Source organism: Pangasianodon hypophthalmus, chromosome 14 (genome assembly GCF_027358585.1).
Source record: "Pangasianodon hypophthalmus isolate fPanHyp1 chromosome 14, fPanHyp1.pri, whole genome shotgun sequence".
Lineage (NCBI taxonomy): Eukaryota > Metazoa > Chordata > Actinopteri > Siluriformes > Pangasiidae > Pangasianodon > Pangasianodon hypophthalmus.
The window spans coordinates 24,912,730-24,939,357 of record NC_069723.1 but is presented as its reverse complement, the minus strand read 5'-3'; the positions used below and the strand labels follow the sequence as shown (position 1 = coordinate 24,939,357).

General features: G+C 38.4%; 1 protein-coding gene across 1 annotated transcript; it reads left to right on the top strand.

Annotated features, from left to right (window-relative positions):
- Positions 1-26,628, top strand: ca8 (carbonic anhydrase VIII). Its single transcript, XM_053239984.1, has 9 exons — positions 1-654; positions 8,056-8,247; positions 8,418-8,542; positions 12,829-12,924; positions 13,094-13,156; positions 14,730-14,778; positions 15,233-15,345; positions 17,776-17,947; positions 25,734-26,628. The coding sequence occupies exons 1-8, from the start codon at positions 582-584 to the stop codon at positions 17,908-17,910; spliced, it is 846 nt and encodes a 281-aa protein (XP_053095959.1). The 5' UTR covers positions 1-581; the 3' UTR covers positions 17,911-17,947; positions 25,734-26,628.

Sequence of the window (26,628 nt, the reverse complement as noted above, 5' to 3'; positions counted from 1 at the left end):
CTGCTACAGTGCTCTGAGAGTCACCGCCTACAACCAATCATAGTGTGTGTGTGTGTGTGTGTGTGTGTGTGTGTGTGTGTGTGTGTGAGAGAGAGAGAGAGAGAGAGAGAGAGAGAGAGAGACTCAGTCTGCTCTGCTTCAGCCGGGAAAAGGAGTTTTGAAACCGGTGTATGGCGTGGAGCAGAGAGAGGAGGTCATTCTGCAGCCTTGAGTCACCTGGAGGAGGAAAAGTGTGTGTGAGTTTGTGTGTGTCTGAGAGAGAGAGAGCGAAAGTGTGTGTGTGTGTGTGCGTGCGTGCGTGTGTGTGTGTGTGTGTGTGTGTGGAGAGAGAGTGAGTGTGTGTGTGTGTGTGTGTGTTAGGGAGAAAGGGAACAAGGAGAAGAGTGAAGGAGTGACGAGAGGAAGGAGAAGAGACTGAAAGCTCTTTGGATGTGATTTTGTTGGTCAAGTTTTTTAGGATTTTTTTTTTCTTGGTTTTATGGCTCTGAAGTGAACACACACACACACACACACACACACACACACACACACACACACACGATTTAGGACGCAGCCAGAGGAAGGAAGAAGGGAACGTCAGTATGGCAGACCCCATGATGGAGGAGTCCGATTCCGTACCTGGGAAAGAAGAGCTGAACTGGGGCTACGAGGAAGGTAAAGAACCGAGCGAAAGATCTGCACTCGTTTATCTCTGAGTGAAATACGAGAGCGAACTCTGAACACACACCTTATTGTGCTTAGAAAGTCACAGAGCTACTGTCAAACACAATGCTCTCTCTCTCTCTAGTGTGTGTGTGTGTGTGTGTGTGTGTGTGTGTGTGTGGTATAACGTGCTTACAAAGTATTTCTTAACAAGAAAAAAAGTTCAGCAGGTTGAATGTGTTCGTATTCATGTCTGAAGTGACGAAGAAAAAAAAAGAATGAAAGGAAGGAAGGAGAGAGGGAGCGAAGGAACCCCACCTCCCCTAGACTTGTATTCGTTTTCCTTCTTTCTTCTTCTTCTTAAAAACATGTAATGGAGTCAAACATATCAGCGCTGTTGAGTTCTGGACTCTGATTGGTCAGAAGGTGTTGATTAGTTTTCTATAACAGCAGCTCTGACAGTAGCGCAGGTTTATATTAATGCACTCGTTCTGATATGTTTCTATAGCAACAGCTCACTCACAGGGACGTGTAATGGTTGATATGATGAAGTTTACACTGAAGTTGTAACATTGATGGAAGGAGTCTCCAGTGTCAGTGCTTTGTAACAGTCAGAGGTAAAGCTGTAACTTTAAGGTTTCCGGCGTCTTCAGGACAGACGAGTTTACGCTTCTTTGCATTTTTTTTTTGAGAGAGAGAGAGATAAAAGAGAGGCTGGTGAGGGAACGAGTGTTTATAGCTGCTATAACGTAAGTGAGAACAGGATCAACATTAAATGTAACTATAAAAGGATAAAAAGTATAACGCATCATTCTTAAATAAATTAGAAACTGTAACTGCTGTGGTGTAAGAGGAATAAAACACTTAGGGACGTGCTGTTACAGGAAAATAATCATCTTCATGGAGGTATCAGTAGCTCCACATCACCTCCTGACTGTAGATTCATTTCCTGTAACCGCATGCCCCCCTGAGTGTTTTATTCCTTATTCATTTAACTTCCTAATTCTTTTGTTTAAAGCTCCTTCAGCCGTTGGTCATATTGCAGTATTTAATATTTATTATTATATTTAGGGATTTAGTGTGTGAGTAGGCTGCCTAGGTAGGGGACATTCTCACGCTTCCTAGATAAAGCCTGTCCCATTTAGAAAGCAGAATAAGGACAGAAGTCTTTCTTATTATGGACACACAGCACCTCGTGTCCTTCTCAGGCATCCCATAATCCTGTTCGCTAAACTAGACAGCGTGTGTGTGTGTGTGTGTGTGTGTGTGTGTGTGTGTGTGTGTGTGTGTGTGTATTCGTTTAGAAATCACAGCAGACAGAAATGTCACTCTGACTGAGGAATCATTTTTACTAGCATGAGAAACGATGAAACTTGAGAACATAATGTCTCGTGTCCATCGTTAGTGTGTGTGTCTTCGCCTTATTCAAACATGATGGTTTTCTTTAACAGCAAATCAAACACAGTGTCTTATTTACACTACCTGACCAACATCCGTCTCACTCACACACACACACACACACACACACACACACACACACATACACACACTACAGCACGGCCTATCATGTGTGCAAACACACCGGCAGTAAACAGTAAAAGACGAGTATTTTCATTTGTAAGCTTCTCTAACAGAGACGCTAATGAATGTAGAGTTTGGCTTGGCTCCCATACAACTTACTATAAAGTGTGATTTTATTTATTTTTATTAAATAATACATGTGTTGCTTCTGACAGTATGAATGTGCTCTCAAAGTAGTTTTCCCTTTTTTATAGTTCTCATCTTTAATTTCATTGTAATTATTAAAATAAAGATAAATATATACATATATAAACATGCAGCCTACTCACACACTAAATCCCTAAATATAATAATAAATATTAAATACTGCAATATGACCAACGGCTGAAGGAGCTTTAAACAAAAGAATTAGGAAGTTAAATGAATAAGGAATAAAACACTCAGGGGGGCATGCGGTTACAGGAAATGAATCTACAGTCAGGAGGTGATGTGGAGCTACTGATACCTCCATGAAGATGATTATTTTCCCGTAACAGCACGTCCCTAAGTGTTTTATTCCTCTTACACCACAGCAGTTATAGTTTCTAATTTATTTAAGAATGATGCGTTATACTTTTTATCCTTTTATAGTTACATTTAATGTTGATCCTGTTCTCACTTACGTTATAGCAGCTATAAACACTCGTTCCCTCACCAGCCTCTCTTTTATCTCTCTCTCTCTCAAAAAAAAGAAATGTAAAGAAGCGTAAACTCTTCTGTCCTGAAGATGTTGGAAAACCTAAAGTTACAGCTTTACCTCTGACTGTTACAAAGCGCTGACACTGGAGACTCCTTCCATCAATGTTACATAAATAAACATCTCAACGAAAATATCAAGGATCTTTTAAATCTGTTTTTTATCAGTGGAGCGTTCGCTGTACACGTCCCTGTGAACGAGCTGTTACTATAGAAACGATAACGTATCAGAACGAGTGCATTGATATAAACCTGCGCTACTGTCAGAGCTGCTGTTATAGAAAACTAATCAACACCTTCTGACCAATCAGAGTCCAGAACTCGGCATCTTCATGCTCGTTGTAACTCACAGCAGCAATTTCACCACCAGCGGTTTTTTGTTTCGGAGCAAAATAAAAAAGGGGATGTTGGTGAAATCTATGCTGTGTTTGTCACTCTGCTTTATTTCTGCTTGCGTAGCGTCTCGATCCTAAACCTGCACCACATACTGCACGTGTGCACGAGTCTCAGGCGTGAAGAAGATTTCTGTAACGCAAAGATTCAGTCATTGAATCTGGTTTTTGTTGCAGTTAAACTCTCAGGTTCTCAGTCGTACAGTTTTCTGTAAGATTTTCCTGCATCATGGAGAACCTGACCTGGTTCCTTTGGTTCTGCAGGAACATCAGAGCATTAGGGTTTTATCTATAAATTATAAACGTCTAGTTTAAATGCGTCTGTGTAACGTGCCATTGGTCCATTAGTGAGGGAAATTAATTATTTATTTATTTTTAGATCACTTATTTATAATTATTGAATATTTATTTAAACAGTTTAATTAAAAAGTTCCTTTATTCCTCTACTAAGTTTTTGAATTTTGATGCATTTACTACCACTACTACTATTAATAATAATAATAATAATAATAATAATAATAATAATAATAATGTTTTATTAATCTAGCACACTTTGATGTCACTTGAGACAATCATAACACAAAAAAGCGTTTATAATTAAAACAAGATTATTACTGGAAGTAAAATACTCAAAAATTACAATTAAATGTCACGATAAACATATAGACCACTAGCATTAATGACATAAAAGCAAAAGAAAAGGAAAAGAGAAATAAAATTGATCTAAATAATCAGAAGCCAATGTAATGATTTTAAAACTTGGAGTAAGATTTAATTTTTCTTGTTTTAAAATCCAAACATATAAGAAACCTAAAATTTATTCACTTCTACTGAGACAGTAATGCAGAAACCATAAAATAGACATTGATTAATATATTTTTTTTTAATATTAGGGTGCCGATACTTTTGTGCTAAGACCACAATCATGCTATAAATGTGCAGTTTGTGTGTTAAAAATAGGATTGAAAAATTTAAGTACTTTGTTTTTGGGGCAGTTAGCAATATAAATTGGTAGAATTGACGTTGACGTAGTAACTTTAGCAATTCCAACTTTTTTTCGGGGGATTTTATGAAGCTCCGCCCCTCTCGAAGGTGTTGAAATTGAATTTGCGAAATGCAAAATTGGAGCGTCAGGGTTCACTGAAGTGGAGCTCCGTTTGATGTTTTGCTCACAAAATTGCTTCGCTGTTTGATTACTATCGCTTGGTGCAAATCCGTAGAACAACCTAAATAAGCTAGCTAGCTAACGTTACCACTGTACGATCCACCAACGAGGAGTTTGAGCTAGCGACCAGAAGGTGGTGGGTTCAAACCCCAGAACTGTCAGAGAACCACTGTAGGGGTGAATAAAGACAGTGTTCTCGTATTTCCCATCTATTTCTTACGAACGAAGTTTTAAAAATATATATATAAACCCTAACTCCTCCCCAAACCCCTCCCCTAACTCTAAACCTAACCTTTGTACTTTTTTTTTTTTTTTTTAAGGATTTTTATGAATTGTTTTAAATGCAGCTCGTTTGACCAGATGATGAGGATTTACCTCCTGCTCTTCAGAACTCGGTCAGTAAATTTACAGAACAAGAACAAGTGAGGTTAAATCGTAAGGAGAACAAGGTGGGGGGAAAAAAGCAGCACAGCAGAAATGAGAGCATCGTGAAATCCCTCGAGGAGTTTCTGAGTCTTACAGGAACGTGAACGTTAATAGCGATGGGACTCTGGAGCTCTGAGGATCTTTATTTAGCTTCTTCATTAAAGACACAGAAAAGAAGAAAGCCGTCGTTCTTCGCTGATGTAAGTCCAGCTCAGTGAGTTCTTATTGGCTGGAAGCAGCAGAGACGAGATCACATGACTTATACAGGACAGAAGGACATGCGAACTTGGGAATCTAGTTATTCCTGTTTTATTTCCCTAGAACTTTTATCAGCTGTCTATGAGCCGCTGGTCCATTAGTGAGACCTGTATGTGAGGAACACAGCCGTGGTTTCTTTACTGAGGTTCAGTAAGTCCAAAATGTTGGACGTTTCACTGCAAAACTGAGCCTTTTATTTGTATAGCACTATTAATGATGGACATTGTCACAAAGCAGCTTTACAGAAATGTATAATCTCAGGATATAAATTTTAAACATATAAATTTATCCCTAATGATTGAGCCAGAGGTGACGGTGGTGAGGAAAAACTCCCTGAGACATCATGAGGAAGAAACCTCGAGAGGAACCAGACTCTAAAGAAACCCATCCTCACCTGAGTGAGACCCGATAGTGCGATTATAAATCATTCCCTTCTGTAACTGTGTGCTACAGAGTCAGAAAGTGCTAACTGTGTAACCAGGACGTTCATTAGCATTTTCACATGAAGTCTATTTTGTTGACATTATCAACTGTGGTGTGTGTGTGAGATGGTCAGCGGTGCACAAACTTTTGGCTAACCACCAAATATTTTTGGCCAAAAAAAGGGAACTTTCTTTGGTCTGAAAGAGAAATTGGTTGAATTTTTTTTCCTTAAAAAAGATTCAATAGGCTTGTAATAAAGTGTCAGGAATAATATTAATGTTAATAATAATAATTAAAGAGGTGATTAAAGTGGGTGTGTGATCTCCTGAGCCCGTCAGCACACACACACTACACATTACACACTACACACTACACACTACACACTACACACTACACACTACACACTACACATTACACATTACACACTACACACTACACATTACACATTACACACTACACACTACACACTACACATTACACACTACACACTACACAACTTTTCTAGTGTTTACATCTTTAACTGAAACAGACACAGTGCAGTTTTCCATCATGAGTCGCTACTAGTGTGTCGTGATGGTGCCAAAGGAGTGCTGAACTATATTACCCATCAGCCCTGGCATGTCATGTGGTCGTGTGTGTGCTCTGTTGTTGTGTGTGAGAGTGAGTGTGTGCATCCTTGTCGTGTGTGTGTGCGCACATGCACCGTTGTCGTGTGTGTGTCGTTGTCGTGTGTGTGCATGTGTGCGTCGTTGTCATGTGGGTGTGTGTGTTGGTTGTGCGTGTGTGCACGTCATTGTCGTGTATGTGTTGTGTGTGGTGCGTCGTTGTTGTGTGTGTGTTGTCTTGTGTGTATGCACGTGTCATCGTCGTGTGAGCGCACGTGTTGTGTGTGCGTCGTTGTCGTGTGTGTGTTGTCGTGTGCGTGTTGTCGTGTGCATGTTGTGTGTGGTCGTCTGTGTGTGCGTGCGTTGTTGTTGTGTGCGTGCGTTGTTGTTGTGTGTGTTGTGGTGTGTATGTCTGTGCGTTGTTGTGTGTGTGTGCATGTGCGTTGTTGTCGTGTGTGTGTGTGCGCACACGTCGTTGTTGTGTGCATGCGTTGTGTGTGTGTGTGTGTGTGTGTGTGTGTGTGCTACATCCTTGCTCATAGTCTTCCTGTTTTCGCATTATATCTATTGTTTATTTTTCTGGTTCTTGTTTCACTGTTTTGTTTGTTTGTGTTGCATTTTGTACAATAAAATCTGCACTTGCATCTGCTGCTTGTACACAATCACGACACTGCGCTGTTTATCTGATTAACAGTCTGAGTCAAACCACACCCTTCAATTGCATCGAATAATAATAATAATAATAATAATAATGATGATGATGATGATGATGATAGATTAGTTATGGAGTAAGAGAGGATGGAGTGCGATGCACTCTCTTTGTCGGAGTAAAATCAGCACTTGTGTGCGACCGCAACTGTTCCGTGACCTCGTTTTGTGTATTGTGGCCTTCAACCAGACACTTTGTTTTGTTCTCTGAAGGTCGTTTGCGGTTTCGGGGGCGTACTTGTCCCTGAGAGAGAAACTTCAGCACTCATGCTAATCTGCTCCACACAGGTCTGATCTCAGTCTGATTACGCTGCACTTTCATGTTACACACTATTACCAGAGCAGAGAACTGACCTTTTCGTTTTCACTGCACTCTCAGGAAAAAACAAAAAAAAAACACTGAAGTTTGTAGCTTTATCTGGAGACGGTGTATGTGGTGCGAATAAAAGAAAAAAAAAGCGAATTAAAGTTGTGTTTATGTGTTTAATTATGATTTCCCCTTGATGGCGCCACAAGAGCGTCAAGCAAATGCACAGTTTAGCCTTAAAATAAATGAACCTCGATAAGGAGCACATATAAGGGCTTACACCACAGTCCTGCGTTCTGATTGGTCAGAAGGTGTTGATTAGTTTTCTATAACAGCAGCTCTGACAGTAGCGCAGGTTTATATTAATGCACTCGCTCTAATACGTTATCGTTTCTATAGTAACAGCTCATAATAAACAGATTTTATAAATAGTTGATGTGATGAAGTTTTGTTAAAGTAAGGAGAAATGTGTTTATGTAACACTGATGGAAGGAGTCTCCAGTGTCAGCGCTTTGTAACAGTCAGAGGTAAAGCTGTAAAGACATCTTCAGTTCTGTTTGATTTGTGTAGCGCTTTTAACAATTATCACAAAGTTGAAATATATAAATTCCAGATAGAAAGTTTAATTCCGGATAGGAGTTTAATTTTTATTTATTTATTTATTTATTTGTGCAGTTTCTTGGTTACAAAAAAAAAACAAAAAAAAAACAACAACCTGCATTTTTTTTTTTGTCTTATTAACTTTGAGAGAGTCTGTAATGAGGGAAAGACTGTTTATAGCTGCTATAATGTAAGTGATAACAGGAACTTTCATGAAAACAGTAATTTGAGGAAGATAATTGTGTGTGTGTGTGTGTGTGTGTGTGTGTGTAGGTGTGGAGTGGGGTCTGCTCTTCCCGGAAGCGAACGGAGAGAATCAGTCTCCCATAAACCTGAACTCGAGAGAGGCTCGTTACGACCCCAGACTGCTGGAAGTCGGTTTAACGCCCAACTACGTGGTGTGTCGAGACTGTGAGGTCATCAACGATGGACACACCGTCAGGATCATGCTCAAGTCCAAATCAGGTACCCAGCATGCACCAGTACCGACCGAACAGGAAGTCAGTTCACCGCGCCGACTATAAATCAACCGTCTGACTGAGTTTCATTTCATGCCAGATTTTAAACAATACATTTTTTTTTAAAACACTTTAAACATGTTTTTCCTCCGTCTCTCCCTCGTGCTCCGGCTGCAGTGGTGACCGGAGGCCCTCTGCCCAGTGATCACGAGTTCGAGCTGCATGAGGTTCGTTTCCACTGGGGCAAAGAGAACCAGAGAGGCTCCGAGCACACCGTTAACTTCAAGGCCTTTCCTATGGAGGTCAGTTACACACACACACACACACACACACTCTCACTCACACACTCACACACTCACAAACTCACACACTCTCACAAACACACACAAACTCATGGAGGTCAGTTTTACATGCGCACACACACATTCTCTCACAATCACACACACACACACACACACACACTCAAACACACACTCTCTCTCTCTCTCTCTCACACACACACTCACTCACTCACACTCTCTGACAAACTCACACACACGAACTCATGGAGGTCAGTTTTACATGCGCACACACACATTCTCTCACAATCACACACACACTCACATAAACTCACACACACTCTCTCTCTCTCTCTCTCTCACACACACACACACTCACTCACTCACACTCTCTGACAAACTCACACACACGAACTCATGGAGGTCAGTTACTCACACACACACACACACATTCTCTCACAAACACACACACACACACACACACACACTCTCTCTCTCTCTCAAACTCACACACAGTTTTAGAATATTAATTGGGCATTGGAACAACTTGGGACAATTTGGATGACTTGGTGAAGCAAACTGGGAAGGAAAAGAACTACTATCTACAAGTTAAAAATAAATAAATAAATAAACACTTACGTCCAAAATTAAAAAAAAAGAAAGAAAGAAAGAAAGAAAGAAAACCATAATAAAAACAAACCATTGTGTCCAGAACACAGCCAGCTTGGGTCAAAGAAAAAAAAGAAACCACAAAACAAACTGGTGTCCAGAAAAGTAAAAAGCTGGAAAAAAAAAACAAACCAAACATCCTAAAAAAATCCAGCTGATGGAAAAAGAGCTTGTGTTGAAAAATGTATCTAAAAAAATAAAAATCCAAGGGAAAAAAAAATCGTCGCCAAAAAAAAAAAAAAAAAAAAAGAAAACAGTTTGGAACAAACAAAATAAAAACATACAAATAAAAAAGTCTTGTGTCCTAAAAAACCCAACTCACGAAAAAAAGAGCTTGTGAAAAAATGAAAGCAAAAAAAAAAAACCTTTGGAAAAAAAATGAAAATAAATAAATAAATAAAGTTTGTGTCCAAATAAATTTAAAAACCCAACATGTCAAAAAAAAATTTAAATAAAATAAAATGTTGTTGCCAAAAAAAAACAACTCATACTGAAGAAAAAGAACCACAAAAAAAAAAAAAAAAAAAAAACAGCTTGGATCAGACAAAAAAACAAACAAATAAAAAGAAACTCATGTCCTATAAACTCATGAAAAAAAAAGAGTTTATGTCCCAAAAAAAAAAAAAAAGTTGCAGCCAAACACAATGTTGAGAAAAATAGACTTGTGTCCAAAAACCAATAATTTGTCTAAATTAAAAAAAAAAAAATGTTTGCGAAAAAACAGGACATTTCTAACAATCTGTGTTTAAAAAATAAAAACCAACCTACATAAAAAAAAAGAAAGGTCTAATTTTTAAAAATTTTCTTTCACAGAACTGATTTATTTCTGTCGTAAAACTGAGTATCAGTTGATCCTCTGATAAACCGAGAGCTTTAACCGAGTTCATGTGAAGAATTACATCTGATTTGTATAAACTCAAACTCAAACTTAGATCATTTCCTTCTTAAACACGAGTGAAATGATTAGAAACGTGACGTGAGACGAGTTTAACGTGAACGACGGAGAGGAATAAAGTGATCGTGTCTCTCACGCTGACGTTATTAACCACCAGCAGCTTCTCAGGAAATCTTCACTGCTCCATTCGCTGTAATTTCCAGAGAACATTACCATCAATTAGCGCTTTTATTTCTGTTTCTCCTCCTGACTGAGTGCTAATCACTTCTCATCCGCAAACAATTAGCATCTTTCCCGTAAGCGTTCACTGCTAGCGTTAGATCCTGATTTTAAAAACCACATAAAACAGAAGAGTGAGCACTTGAACACAAACTGTTTTTTATTTATTTCAAACGCTAATCAGATGCTAGTCGTAAAGCTAGCATGAATTAAATCACTGTTTTGAAATTAAAAATAAAACTTTCATTAGCTAATGTTAGCAAAAGACTGATTTTCACCAACTTCTTAATTATGTGCTGACAGCAAACCTGCTATTTTTACTAGCAAACTTTTACTTCATGCTAATATCACCTTCCAAAACAACACTTTATCCAACTCGCTAACTCTGCTAGTGTTAGCATTTAGCAGCAGAATATTAACAATCACCAAATGTTTAAAATTTAGCAACTAGCCAGGTATTAAACCAGCCACAACACTAATGAGTTAGCAAAACAGCCAGTGAGCACTTTTAAGGCAGTCAGTTACTCAGCAATTGTTAGCATTTAGCATGAGAAGATTAACATTCACTGAAACCATAACAGTACCAACCAGCAAGTTAAATCACTACTCAGTTAGCAAAACAGAAAGTTATCAAGCTAGCTAGTTGGTGAAGTAACTAGTTAGCTAGATAGCAAATTAACCATTTAGCACACTAGCTAATTAAACAGCCAAAACATTACAGAGGTAAAAAGAACAGTCGAGGCTAAACACTGGTGATTAGCATTTAGCACAGAATATTAATATTAACCAAAACTTTAACAGTAGCACATTAGCTAGTTAGCGATTCCATCATCAAATTAAACCATGACTTAGACAAGCTAGCAAATTAACCCTGTCACACTAGGAAAATAGACAGTTAGCATGCTAGCTAGTTAGTAAACCAGCCAAAACACTACAAAAGTAAAACAAACAAACAAACAAACAAACAAACAACAAACAGTCAAACCTAAACAATAGCTACCATTAGCATTTAGCAGAAGAATATTAAAATATTATTAACCAAAACTTTAACAGTAGCACATTTAGCTAATTAGCAATTCCACTATTAAATTAAATCACTACAGTTAGCAAGCTAGCTATTTAATGAATTAAATGAACCAGTAAGCAAACTGGCAGCTACGTGCTAGCTAGCTAGCTAGCTGTGATTCAACCATTTAGCATTCTGTTGTGTTGGGGGAAACTAGCCAGTTAGCATGCTATAGCAAGCTGATGAATTAAGCAGTTAGCACACTCGCTAGTTATTAAAGCCAAAACACTACAGAGATAACAGAAGCGTTAGCAAAACAATAAACAAACAAATAAACAAACAGGATAATGAGTTTTTATGAAAATTGTCATTTAGCTTCATGTTTTTCAGCGTTTAAATGTCACAACACACACTCGGATACTACGTCTGATGAAGTGTGTGTTTAGGTGGTGTGTGTGTGTGAGAGAGAGAGAGTGTGTGTGTGTGTGAGTGTGTGTGTGTGTGTTTATTTTTTACTGAACATGACACGCTGACACACGAACAATACTGAGAGCTCTTTAAATAATGCAGAGGGCTAAAACCTAAAGCCCTGAGCACGCACACACACACACACACACACACACACACACACATACACACACACACACATACGTCCTACACACCTGCCACCTTACACACACACACACACACACACACACACACACACACACACACAGGGACTGTAAACCATTGTCCATTAAACAAAACACACTTAAACCTGATTTAGTATTTTACTGCAGTGTACATCACAGTGCTTTTAAATCCTGGACTCTGATTGGTCCGAAGGTGTTGATTAATTCTCTAGAACAGCAGCTCTGACAGTAGCGCAGGTTTATATTAATGTACTCGCTCTGATACGTTATCGTTTCTATAGCAACAGCTCATGCACAGGGACGTGTACAGCGGACGCTGCGCTAATAATAAACAGATTTTAAAAATCGGGTGAAGTTTTCTTAAAGTAATGAGATGTTTATGGAACATTTATGGAAGGAGTCTCCAGTGTCAGAGGTAAAGCTGTAACTTTAAGTTTTCCAGCATCTTCAGGACAGAGGAGTTTACGCTTCTTTTTCTTTATTTCGGTAACAACAATCTCAAGCTACGTTGTTTTTTTGTCTTATTAACTTCAAGAGAGAGAATAAAGAGAGGCTGGTGAGGGAACGACTGTTTATAGCTGCTATAATGTAAGTGGGAACAGGAACTAACTTGTTTCACAAACATTCACAAATCGTTCTATAATAAATAAAAATTACAATCGTTGGTAAATTGATGTGGCGTAAGAGGAATAAAACACTTGGGGGACGTGCTGTTATAGGAAAATAATAATAAAACTCGAAGGTGGTAACTGTAACTCTGCATCATTTGTGTGTGTGTGTGTGTGTGTGTCTGTGTGTGTGTCTGTGTGTATATGTGTGTGTATATGTGTGTGTATATATGTGTGTGTGTGTGTGTGTATATATGTGTGTGTGTGTGTGTGTTCTGCAGCTGCATCTGATCCACTGGAACAGCACGTTGTTCAACACTTTGGACGATGCCATGGGCAAGAAGAACGGCATCCTCATCATCGCACTCTTCGTCCAGGTCTGACCAGGAGTTCCATACACAAACACAAGTGTGTGTGTGTGTGTGTGTGTGTGTGTGTGTGTGTGTGTGTGTATGTGTGTGTATGTGTGTGTGTGTGTGTGTGTGTTACTTCTGTTAGTGTGTTCATGTGTGTGTGTGTGTGTGTGTGTGTGTTGGTGTTGTGCAGATCGGTAAGGAGCATCTGGGACTGAAGGCTATTACAGAGGTGTTACAGGACCTGCAGTATAAAGTAAGATACACACACGCACACATATGTACGTTATTGTATCTTCGTGAGGACCTTCCCCTGACCTAATGATTACTGTAGCTAATTAATGCTGCACTTAAACCTCTCCTTAACCTTGTTTAAATTTGTCTCATTTAGCTTTTTTTTTTTTTTTTTTTAAATATAGGTTGTAAAAACAACACTTTTTTTTTTTTTTTTTTAAATAAATACACTGTCCACTGACTCGTCCTCATTTATCAGTATTTTTTAAGTTTTTTTTTGTTTAGTATAGTATGTAAATGTTTTCGGACAAACTAAACTAAAAACCGAAAAAAAAAATCCTGCTAGATTCCGTAATGTTGATTTTCTTCGTTCTGGAGTGTGTACGTCGATAAACGCCAATCAGCTGAAAACTACCGAGCGATTTCACGGCACATTTACATCTAGCCACGCCCACAAAACTCCATAAAAGGCAATGAGAGCTGAAAACGACAAAATGGCGACTAAACGCTGAAAAAGAGCGCCTCCTAAGCGTGCTGAATATTCCAGTAATGCAGCTCAGCCACTGCAGCCTGAAATAATAATAATAATAATAATAATAATAATAATAATAATAATAATGATAATAATAATAATAAATTCTGAAACTTAATGCTGAAGACAAACATTTTTAGAAAATATAATTTCTGAACATAGAAAATGTGCTCAGTTAAATAGCGTTGCAGGACTAAATATTCCAGTAATGCAGCTCAGCCACTGCAGCGCCTCAGCTACCATTTACGCACACAAACTCCTCCTCCTTTTTCATAAGGTGCCATTACTTTTGTCCTAACCCTTTCAAGCATAAATTAATTATACACATATCTAGATTCTTTTTCTTTCTTTTTTTTACTTAAAATTGAATGATATACGAGATTTAATTCTGTCAAAATATCTAAATATCAAATATTACAAAGTAAAAAAAAAAAAAAAAAAGGCTAAAGCAGTATACCTGAAATAATAATAATAATAATAATAATAATGATAATAATAATAATAATAATGTCCTAAATTCTTAACATCATGTCTGAATCATGTAATTCTGAAGACATTTTTAGAAAATATCATTTCTGAACATAGAAAGCGTGCTCAGTTTTGTAGTGTTGTATGACGCAAAAAAAACAAACAAAAAAAAGTTTTTTTTACTTTAATTTTTAAAAAAAAAATGTGATGTAGAAAGTAAGTGAAGCTTGAGAACGACAAACAGAAGTTTATGTAAATTTACATTAACGCTCTCAAGTGATTTGGAGGTGATTTACATCCTATTTTATATATATTTTAAATTAAAAAAAGTATTAAATTGACTGTCTGTGAGTGTGATTAATATTTTATTAGGATTTAATATGAAACGTTACAAAACGTTCATTAATTTGGTATCTGAAATAAATAAGTGATTTAAAGTTTAAAAGTTTCACACACGATGATCGTCATGAATTCATTCTTCCTGTTTGCAGTATTGACTTTAAAAATCATAATGTAAATAAATGTAAATAATAATAATAATAATAATAATAATAATAAATAATATGTAACAAATAATTGTGTTTTGTCGTTACAGGGAAAGACAAAAATAATTCCTTGTTTTAATCCTAACACTTTATTACCTGGTAAGTTTTTCACTTTATCATAATAAATAATAAATATATATATACATGCATATATTTGTTATATGTTTAAATAATATTCTGGTGTAAAACTTTTCACATGTAAATAACATAAAACCTCAAAAATCTCAGTGTTGTTGTTATTATAAGTCTCTGCTCCTATTTTTAAACTTGTTTTATATTATATAAACATACATATGTTATATTATTATGATAGTGTTTTAGTAAAGGAAGTGTAGTAAGTACCTTTTGGAAAATGCATAAAAATAAATGAATATATTTAAAAATCAGTCTGAAATGATTTTTTAGTTCCTGAGATGATTAGACGGTGACTGCTAATTATCCGAACATTTGTAGCCTAGCTACTAGCTTCTGTTTTCCTCATGACTGGAACATGCGAAAAAACGAATCGTAATAAGAACTTCACTCACGTTTGTGTGTTTTTTTCCCACTTCAGATCCATTATTAAGAGATTACTGGGTGTACGAAGGTTCTTTAACAACACCACCGTGTAGCGAAAAAGTCACCTGGATCCTTTACCGCTACCCGCTAACTATCTCTCAAATGCAGGTAAACGCAACACAACGCTAAACAACACAATATATATACGTTTATATTCATTTTAGATATATTTCAGATTATATAATAAATTCCTAGCATGTTAATCGTTCTCAAAATAGTGTCTTTGGTTTAGTTCGTCAGTGTGAGGCTTCAGTTCTGTCACAATTATTACACAATCACTGATTGCGATTAAATGTTAGCTTCCTCAGTTAACATGTAAATAAGCGTTGTGAGTAAAACAGAAAGTTTATTAAAAATTCTGATTTTTAAAAATTTTTACTGCACATGTTCACTGCATATGACGATCGGAAATCCGCCCCCTAGTGGCAGCCATATTGTTTACGATGCTTATTCGACTTAACTTAAGTGAGAACTCAGAATTACGTTGCGTTCGAGCTACAAAGTTGGAGACGTCTCAGTGAAAGCATGTGTTTTATTAGCAACAATAAAGCTAGCAAGCTAACCAATGATCATGAAGATACGGTCTGTAGGGTCAGTGTTACAGATTGAACTCACTAATGTGTCAGTGTGCTTTGACCTAAAGCACTATAAACTCATTTAAAACGGCGAAGCGATATTTTATTTACTGCTGACGGTGTGAGCGGCCATGTTGCCTTGACATCGCTTGCTGGACTCGGGGTTGCTGACACCTCTACGACTTTTCCGAATAATTTAATGCGTTTCTTCCTAGCCAGAGTTCGGCTAATTCTGAGTTTTATCCGAACGCAGCATACGTTGAGCCGTAACGTAAACCTGTCGAGTCATAATGCTGCATTCGACTAGAAGTTGGACTCGTAATTCCCGATCTCTGATCAGGAAAAAAAAAAACAAAGGACTCAGCGTTCCTACTCGAGTTCCTCCAAGTTCAGGGTGAAATCAAAATGGCCGCTCACAGCATCGCATTACCTGAGATCCATCAACACACAGACATGTTCACTTGTTAAATCTGTACCTACTTCACTGTTCTGAGGTAAAGATACATCACTCAGCACAGCTAGCTGACTAGCTTGCTGCTAACAACAGAAGAACATGGAGGCGTCCATGTTTTTTTTCACCCACATGCTGTAGCTTGAACTAACGAAGGTCTAAAATGACGTCATTCTGAGCTCCGACTTCCTTCTTCTGAGGTAAATCGAATGCAGCGTGACTTCTGCTTTACTCTGATTTTAAATTACGGCTTGTTTATGTAACGGTCAGCGCGATGACGTGTTTCAGGAGCACTCAGTCGTACATTTTCACTTCATTTAACTTCATTAGCAACATGACGGTGTTCAGCTGACTCTGACACACTCATCCCATAATCGTCGTTATTCTCGCTGCTTACTTGAAATATGCACTAAAAGTACGTACTCTTTTTCAGAAGAAAAAACTTTTGAGTGTGTAGCAAAAGAGTACACAAATACTGGGACATACTATACAACACATCATGTAACGGAAGAGAACGTTGTTGCCTAGTTACGCACACCGTCACCGTAAACAACCTCCTCGCCGCATTTCAGCTTTTAAAACTTTGGTTACGCTTAAGTACTGAAGACGCATCACAAAACTCCATTTTCTCAAATATACAGTTCTGTGCAAAAGTCTTAGGCACGTGTAAAGAAATGCTGTAGAGTAAAGACGCCTTCAAAAATAATGAAATTAAATGTTTCTACATAAAAAAAATCCTATAAAGAGCAGTAAACAGTAATAAATGAAACAAAGTCAGTATTTAATGTGACGATCCTTCACTTTAAATAAATAAAGCAGTATCTGAGGTGCAGTGTGTGCAGTTTTATAAGGAAATGAGCTGGAAGTGTTACTGAGCATCTTGCAGAAGCAGCCACAGTTCTTCTGGAGACTTTGACTGTCGACTCGCTTCTTATTTCTGCAGCGAAACCCAGCAGCCTTCATTATGTTTTTATCTGAAAAGTGTCTCTTATGGAATCTGCTGCTTTCTTTACTGACATACAAACATTTTTCTGTAACATTTTCACTTTGTGCTGGAAAACTAATGTTTGGAATCTAAAATGTTTTTGTACTGAATCAGTAATGGAGAAGTCAGAAAAAAAGGGAAAGTAAAGAGTGATAAAACAAGAAACAAAGAGAGAATGTAGTAAGCTGGGGAAAAAAGAAATGAAGAAGAGAAAGACAGAAAAAAAACAAACAGTAATGAAATAATTAATAGTAATTGGGAAAAGAAAAAAGAGAAAGACATCAAAATTGGAAATAGAAAAAATAATGAATGGAAAATGAAAGAAGAAATAAAGAAAGAAAAAGAGAATGTAGAAAGCAGAAATAATTAAGAAAGCTTTCAAGTAAAAAAAAAGAAGATAAAAATGAGAAGAGAAAGCAAAGTGGTGGTAGAAAAAAGGAAAGAAACTGTGATGCTAACGGTAAGAAAAGCTTTCTCGATTTTTATATTTTGAGTTAAACTGAGTAAATTCCCACTTCTGTCCACAGATCGAGGAATTCCGGAGACTCCGGTCTCACATTAAAGGGGCGGAGCTTCCTGAAGGGAATGACGGGATGTTGGGAGATAATTTTCGGCCCACGCAGCCTCTGAGTGACCGCGTGGTCATAGCGGCATTTCAGTAAAGCACCGCTGCAGCAATCCATCACTGTAACGCCAAGGGTAAAAAATCCACCAAAATCCACACCACTTTAATCTCATCATCACACGTCCACTTTAATCTCATCATCACTACACGTCCACTTTAATCTCATCATCACTACACGTCCACTTTAATCTCATCATCACACGTCCACTTTAATCGCATCATCACACGTCCACTTTAATCTCATCATCATCACACGTCCACTTTAATCTCATCACTACACGTCCACTTTAATCTCATCATCACACGTCCACTTTAATCGCATCATCACACGTCCACTTTAATCTCATCATCATCACACGTCCACTTTAATCTCATCATCACATGTCCACTTTAATCTCATCATCATCACACGTCCACTTTAATCTCATCATCACACGTCCACTTTAATCTCATCGTCATCACATGTCCACTTTAATCTCATCATCATCACACGTCCACTTTAATCTCATCATCACACGTCCACTTTAATCTCATCATCATCACACGTCCACTTTAATCTCATCATCACATGTCCACTTTAATCTCATCATCATCACACGTCCACTTTAATCTCATCATCACACGTCCACTTTAATCTCATCATCACATGTCCACTTTAATCTCATCATCATCACACGTCCACTTTAATCTCATCAACACTACACGTCCACTTTAATCTCATCATCATCACACGTCCACTTTAATCTCATCAACACTACACGTCCACTTTAATCTCATCATCATCACACGTCCACTTTAATCTCATCATCACACGTCCACTTTAATCTCATCATCATCACACGTCCACTTTAATCTCATCATCATCACACGTCCACTTTAATCTCATCACTACACGTCCACTTTAATCTCATCATCATCACACGTCCACTTTAATCTCATCATCACACGTCCACTTTAATCTCATCATCATCACACGTCCACTTTAATCTCATCATCACACGTCCACTTTAATCTCATCATCATCACACGTCCACTTTAATCTCATCACTACACGTCCACTTTAATCTCATCATCATCACACGTCCACTTTAATCTCATCATCACACGTCCACTTTAATCTCATCATCATCACACGTCCACTTTAATCTCATCATCATCACACGTCCACTTTAATCTCATCATCACATGTCCACTTTAATCTCATCATCATCACACGTCCACTTTAATCTCATCATCATCACACGTCCACTTTAATCTCATCATCATCACACGTCCACTTTAATCTCATCATCACACGTCCACTTTAATCTCATCATCATCACACGTCCACTTTAATCTCATCATCATCACACGTCCACTTTAATCTCATCAACACTACACGTCCACTTTAATCTCATCATCACACGTCCACTTTAATCTCATCACTACACGTCCACTTTAATCTCATCACTACACGTCCACTTTAATCTCATCATCACTACACGTCCACTTTAATCTCATCATCACACGTCCACTTTAATCTCATCATCACACGTCCACTTTAATCTCATCATCACACGTCCACTTTAATCTCATCATCATCACACGTCCACTTTAATCTCATCATCACACGTCCACTTTAATCTCATCATCATCACACGTCCACTTTAATCTCATCATCATCACACGTCCACTTTAATCTCATCATCATCACACGTCCACTTTAATCTCATCAACACTACACGTCCACTTTAATCTCATCAACACTACACGTCCACTTTAATCTCATCACTACACGTCCACTTTAATCTCATCATCACACGTCCACTTTAATCTCATCATCACTACACGTCCACTTTAATCTCATCATCACACGTCCACTTTAATCTCATCATCACACGCCCACTTTAATCTCATCATCACACGTCCACTTTAATCTCATCATCATCACACGTCCACTTTAATCTCATCAACACTACACGTCCACTTTAATCTCATCATCATCACACGTCCACTTTAATCTCATCATCACACGTCCACTTTAATCTCATCATCACACGTCCACTTTAATCTCATCAACACCACACGTCCACTTTAATCTCATCATCATCACACGTCCACTTTAATCTCATCATCACTACACGTCCACTTTAATCTCATCATCATCACACGTCCACTTTAATCTCATCATCATCACACGTCCACTTTAATCTCATCACTACACGTCCACTTTAATCTCATCATCACTACACGTCCACTTTAATCTCATCATCACTACACGTCCACTTTAATCTCATCATCATCACACGTCCACTTTAATCTCATCATCATCACACGTCCACTTTAATCTCATCATCACACGTCCACTTTAATCTCATCATCACACGTCCACTTTAATCTCATCATCATCACACGTCCACTTTAATCTCATCATCATCACACGTCCACTTTAATCTCATCATCACATGTCCACTTTAATCTCATCATCACACGTCCACTTTAATCTCATCATCATCACACGTCCACTTTAATCTCATCAACACTACACGTCCACTTTAATCTCATCACTACACGTCCACTTTAATCTCATCATCACACGTCCACTTTAATCTCATCATCACACGTCCACTTTAATCTCATCATCATCACACGTCCACTTTAATCTCATCATCACACGTCCACTTTAATCTCATCATCATCACACGTCCACTTTAATCTCATCATCACATGTCCACTTTAATCTCATCATCATCACACGTCCACTTTAATCTCATCATCACACGTCCACTTTAATCTCATCGTCATCACATGTCCACTTTAATCTCATCATCATCACACGTCCACTTTAATCTCATCATCACACGTCCACTTTAATCTCATCATCATCACACGTCCACTTTAATCTCATCATCACATGTCCACTTTAATCTCATCATCATCACACGTCCACTTTAATCTCATCATCACACGTCCACTTTAATCTCATCATCACATGTCCACTTTAATCTCATCATCATCACACGTCCACTTTAATCTCATCAACACTACACGTCCACTTTAATCTCATCAACACTACACGTCCACTTTAATCTCATCATCATCACACGTCCACTTTAATCTCATCATCACACGTCCACTTTAATCTCATCATCATCACACGTCCACTTTAATCTCATCACTACACGTCCACTTTAATCTCATCATCACACGTCCACTTTAATCTCATCATCATCACACGTCCACTTTAATCTCATCATCATCACACGTCCACTTTAATCTCATCATCATCACACGTCCACTTTAATCTCATCACTACACGTCCACTTTAATCTCATCATCACTACACGTCCACTTTAATCTCATCACACGTCCACTTTAATCTCATCATCACACGTCCACTTTAATCTCATCATCACTACACGTCCACTTTAATCTCATCATCATCACACGTCCACTTTAATCTCATCATCATCACACGTCCACTTTAATCTCATCATCATCACACGTCCACTTTAATCTCATCATCACACGTCCACTTTAATCTCATCATCATCACACGTCCACTTTAATCTCATCATCACACGTCCACTTTAATCTCATCATCATCACACGTCCACTTTAATCTCATCATCACACGTCCACTTTAATCTCATCATCACTACACGTCCACTTTAATCTCATCACACGTCCACTTTAATCTCATCATCACACGTCCACTTTAATCTCATCATCACTACACGTCCACTTTAATCTCATTATCACACGTCCACAAACACAATTTTATTTATTTATCTGTTTGTTTGTTTATTATGAGACTGAGACACTGAAAAACTGCAAAATAAATCGATTCATATTTAAACACACTGATCTGAAAGTGATGAAGGGATGAAGGGAAGGAAAGAAGAAGAGGAAGAACCAAAGAAACCTGGAAATAGGAAAAAAGGAGAGAGAAAGAAACAGTAAAGTAGAAGAGAAATAAAAAAAAATTTAAACATAAATGGGAAAAAAAAGAAAGAAAAGAATGAGAGAAATAAAGAGAAATGAGGCAAGCAAAAAAAAGTATGCAAAAAAGAATGAAAGAAAAGAGGAAGACAGAATGCGAGAAACAAAAAAATGAATGAAGGAAATTAGGTAAGAAGAGAAAGAAAGAAAAACTGACACAAGCAGAAAAATGATGAAGAAAAAAGGAAAGAAAGAAAAATGCAGAATGCAAGAAGAGCAGAAAAATGTGAGCAAAGAAGTGAGCAAAATAGAAAAGGAAAGGAATGATAATATAGAAAGAAGGAAATGAACTAAAAAAGAAAGAAAAAGGGAAAGCAAGTAAAAAAGAAAGAAAGAATTCAAAATACAAAGAAAGAATGAGAAAATTTTATGAGAAGGAAACTTGATTATAAAGAATATATAAAGAAGGGAATGAAATTGGAGAGAGAAAGAAAGATAGAAAAAGAAAGGAAATAAGGTGAAAAGTTTAAAACAAAAAGAAATAGAAATTGTGAAAAAAATAGATAAAGAAAGAAAGAAAGAAAGTTTGGTCAGAAGGTGTTGATTAATTTTCTAGAACAGCAGCTCTGACAGTAGCGCAGGTTTATATTAATGCGCTCGCTCTAATACGTTATCGTTTCTATAGTAACAGCTCGTTCACAGGGACGTGTACAGCGAACGCTCCACTGATTTTAAAAATTTGTGTAATTGTTGATATGGTGAAGTTTTCTTTAAGGAGAAATATGTTTATGTAACATTGATGGAAGGAGTCTCCAGTGTCAGTGCTTTGTAACAGTCAGAGGTGAAGCTGGAACTTTAAGTTTTCTGGTCACATGGTGTGTGAACTGAGGTCAGAGGTCACATGGTGTGTGAACTGAGGTCAGAGGTCACATGGTGTGGTGTTGCGGTGTTATTGTACTGGAATCAGGACACAGATGGAGTTCAGGAATAAATCGGTTCTCTCTGATCTAGAACTAAACACGGCATTGTGTGAGGAACTTTCTTATTTTAGTTCTCCCTAAAGTCCTCCTGCTCCTGATCCACTTCATCATCACGCCGAAACCAGGACGAGTGGAGAGAGAGAGAGAGAGAGAGAGAGAGAGAGTCACTTCCTGTTACAGAAACACCTCCAGGCATATACAGGAGGAGGGGCTGAAAGAGGACGCGTCCCAAATGACAGAAAGAGAGAAAGGAGAGAAAAAAACAGAAAGAAAGTATGAGTGAGAATGAAACAGAGAAGGAGAGACAAGCAGAAAGAAAAAAAGAAAGAAAGAAAGTAAATAAGAAAGAAGGAGTAGCAGAGACAAGAAGGAAAAAAAAGAAATAACAGCAAACAAAAACAGTGAAGAAAGAAAAGAAGAAGAGAGAGAAAGAAAAAGTTGATGAGAAATACAGAAAAAAAAACAGGAAAAGAGAAACAAAGAAATAGAAATCCAGAGGAAAGAAAAGCGAGAGAGAGATGATCAGAAAAAAAGGATAGAAAAAGAAAAGAAAGAAAAGAGAAAAGGAAAGAAAGAAAAGGGGGAGACAGAGAAGCAGAAAGAAAGGACAAAAGACAAAAATAGTGAAGAAAGAAAGAGGGAAAGAAACTGCTGCTGATGAAAAAATATTTAAAGACAAAACACCAAAAATAAAGAAGAGAGTGTGTGATGTGGAGGTAAAACGGGTTCTAGAGCTCCAGGGGGCGGTTCCTCACGTTCTCCAGGTCGAGTGATTCAACATGGCGTCCCTCAAGGTTCTGCTGTAGGGTCGCTGTCCTTCTGCTTTACACTCAAGCTCCTGGATTCGCTGTGAAATGGTAGCTCAGCATTGTGGGATACCTCAGTGACCTCACAGCGTTGCCTTGGTAACCGTGACCTCATCGAGACCAGCTGGAAACAATGAAGTGTTAGAAATACCATCACTGTTGTACTGTAGTCTTATTGTTATTATTATTATTGTTATTATTATTGTTATTAGTTGTATTATACAGTAGTAAGCAACTGTGTCAACTATGGTCCATAATTATTGGCACCCTTAATTTAAAAAAAAAAAAAAAAAAAGTCATTGTTTGCTATTGTTTAAGAAGCTGTAGTAGTAACTCTTATAGAAAACGCACATAATTCACACCCTCCAATTATTAGCGTGGACAATTTTTAATCATCCAGCAATGTTTAATTTGTAGCATAATTATAGAGCATTCTCTCGAAGGGTGCCAATACTTCTGCCAACGAGCTGACTGGAGGTGTGTTACGTGTAAAGCGTTTACTCTTTACGAGAGAATTGTAAAGGTTTTTTCAGCACTTTACATACACTTGCTGCCCTACTTCTTGCTCACCTCAATGAGGTCGGTTACCAAGGCAACGTCACTATGAGGTCACTGTGGTATCCCACAATGCCTATTATGTTCACTTGCATTCTCCCGAAAACATCAATACACTCTCTCACACTCACACACACTTACTCATAATAAACACACATACAATTCACTTGCAGCCTGTCAGTCACCATGAAGGAGGCGTGGCCACTACCTGCTTCACTGTGATGGAGGCGTGGCCTTTATGCCTGTCTGTTGTAGTGAAGGAGGCGTGGCATCTATGCTTGCACTTTCAGTAAAGGAGGTGTGGCCTTTCAGTCTCACTGCAGGAGGCGTGGCCTTTGTACCTGTCAGTCTCACTGCAGGAGGCGTGGCCTTTGTACCTGTCAGTCTCACTGCAGGAGGCGTGGCCTTTGTACCTGTCAGTCTCACTGTAGGAGGCGTGGCCTCTGGGCTTTTCACTTCCAGTAAAGGAGGCGTGGCCTCTGTGTCAAACCGAATGAAGGAGGTGTGGCCTCTGGGCTTTTCATTTCCCGTAAAGGAGGTGTGGCCTCTGTAGCTGTCAGTCCGAATGAAGGAGGCGTGGCCTCTGTGCCTTTAGTTACAGTGGTCATTCAGACTGACAGGTACAGAGGCCACACCTCCATCACTGAAACTAACAGGCAGAGAGGCCACACCTCCTTTATTCAGACTGACAGGTACAGAGGCCAAACCTTCTTTATTCAGACTGACAGGTACAGAGGCCACACCTTCTTTATTCAGACTGACAGGTACAGAGGCCACACCTTCTTTATTCAGACTGACAGGTGCAGAGGCCACACCTCCTTCATTCAGACTGACAGGTACAGAGGCCACACCTCCTTTATTCAGACTGACAGGTACACAGGCCACACCTCCTTTATTCAGACTGACAGGTGCAGAGGCCACACCTCCTTTATTCAGACTGACAGGTACAGAGGCCACACCTTCTTTATTCAGACTGACGGGTACAGAGGCCACACCTCCTTTATTCACACTGACAGGTACAGAGGCCACACCTCCTTTATTCAGACTGACAGGTACACAGGCCACACCTCCTTTATTCAGACTGACAGGTGCAGAGGCCACACCTTCTTTATTCAGACTGACAGGTACAGAGGCCACACCTCCTTTATTCAGACTGACAGGTACACAGGCCACACCTCCTTTATTCAGACTGACAGGTACAGAGGCCACACCTCCTTTATTCAGACTGACAGGTGCAGAGGCCACACCTCCTTTATTCAGACTGACAGGTACAGAGGTGTGGCCTCTGTGCCTTTAGCTTCACTGAAGGAGGTGTGGCCTCTGTGCCTTTAGCTTCACTGAAGGAGGTGTGGCCTCTGTGCCTTTGACTTCCAGTAAAGGAGATGTGGCCTTGGGGCCTGTCTGTCTCAGTGAAGTGGGCGTGGCCTCTGTATCAGTCTGAATGAAGTAGGTGTGGTCTTTTTACTCCTTAGCACTAACACACTGCTCTGAATTAAATTGTAGGTTTAAACGTGACTTTGGATCATTACACTGTTCATCACCTGCTCATCTTAATCACACTTTTCCCTCACGGTTTAATTTGTTTTTCTGTTTTTCAGTTACAAAGCCGAGCCGGACGACGGAAACCGAACCCTCTCATTAAATCCTGCTTCATGTGAACACGCATTAGCGTAGCTCGAGCCCGATGCTAACAATTTGCACAACACGCTAATGAGTTTAACTTGACTGTGTGCTACAACATGCCAGATTACACATGAAGAGAAATTCCCAGTCACTCATCACTAACTTATCATCACTAACTTATATGAACGTGTATAAAGCAGGTGCCAAGATTCAGTTACACACGACACTTCGCCAGGTTCAACATCAGGAGTGGACGAATTATTCATTTATTAGCTAGCCTGAAGTTCCGTGTTTTGGTTCGTCTGGAAATTCAATAGCTAACATCGCATTTTACCTGCTGTATTAGCAAAAAATAAATAAATCTGATATTATCCTAACATACACTGACTAGCTAGATAGCTTGCGACATTAAGTAGACAAAAAAATTGTTGTATTTTTTGTTTGTAGATTGCCATTAGCCATTACGTTTGACCAGCTAAAGCGACACAGCCGGACAGGCCACGTTTGTAACTTGCTAGCTAGCATTAGTTAGCATTCATGGGTTATGCTAGCTCTGTATTACAAGAGTTAGCAATATAATACAGTAATTTTTTTAAAAGCTGATCTGAATGTAAAGCTATGACGGGACATGCGCTTTTAGCTTTTCGTCTTTTTTTAATCGCATGTCGCGTGAGTTATTGAACGTATTCGTCTTCGTACTCGTATAGAAAAAACACATACTGTAACATTTAGTTTACGTTTAGGACACTTTAGTTACGGAAGTGAAAAACAAACAGTAACGCTTTTATGTCAACGCTTTTATGTCATTATTTACTACAGAGACAATGTGCTGGTGTTTAACGTTATGAATAAAATAATTTTTAACTTTAA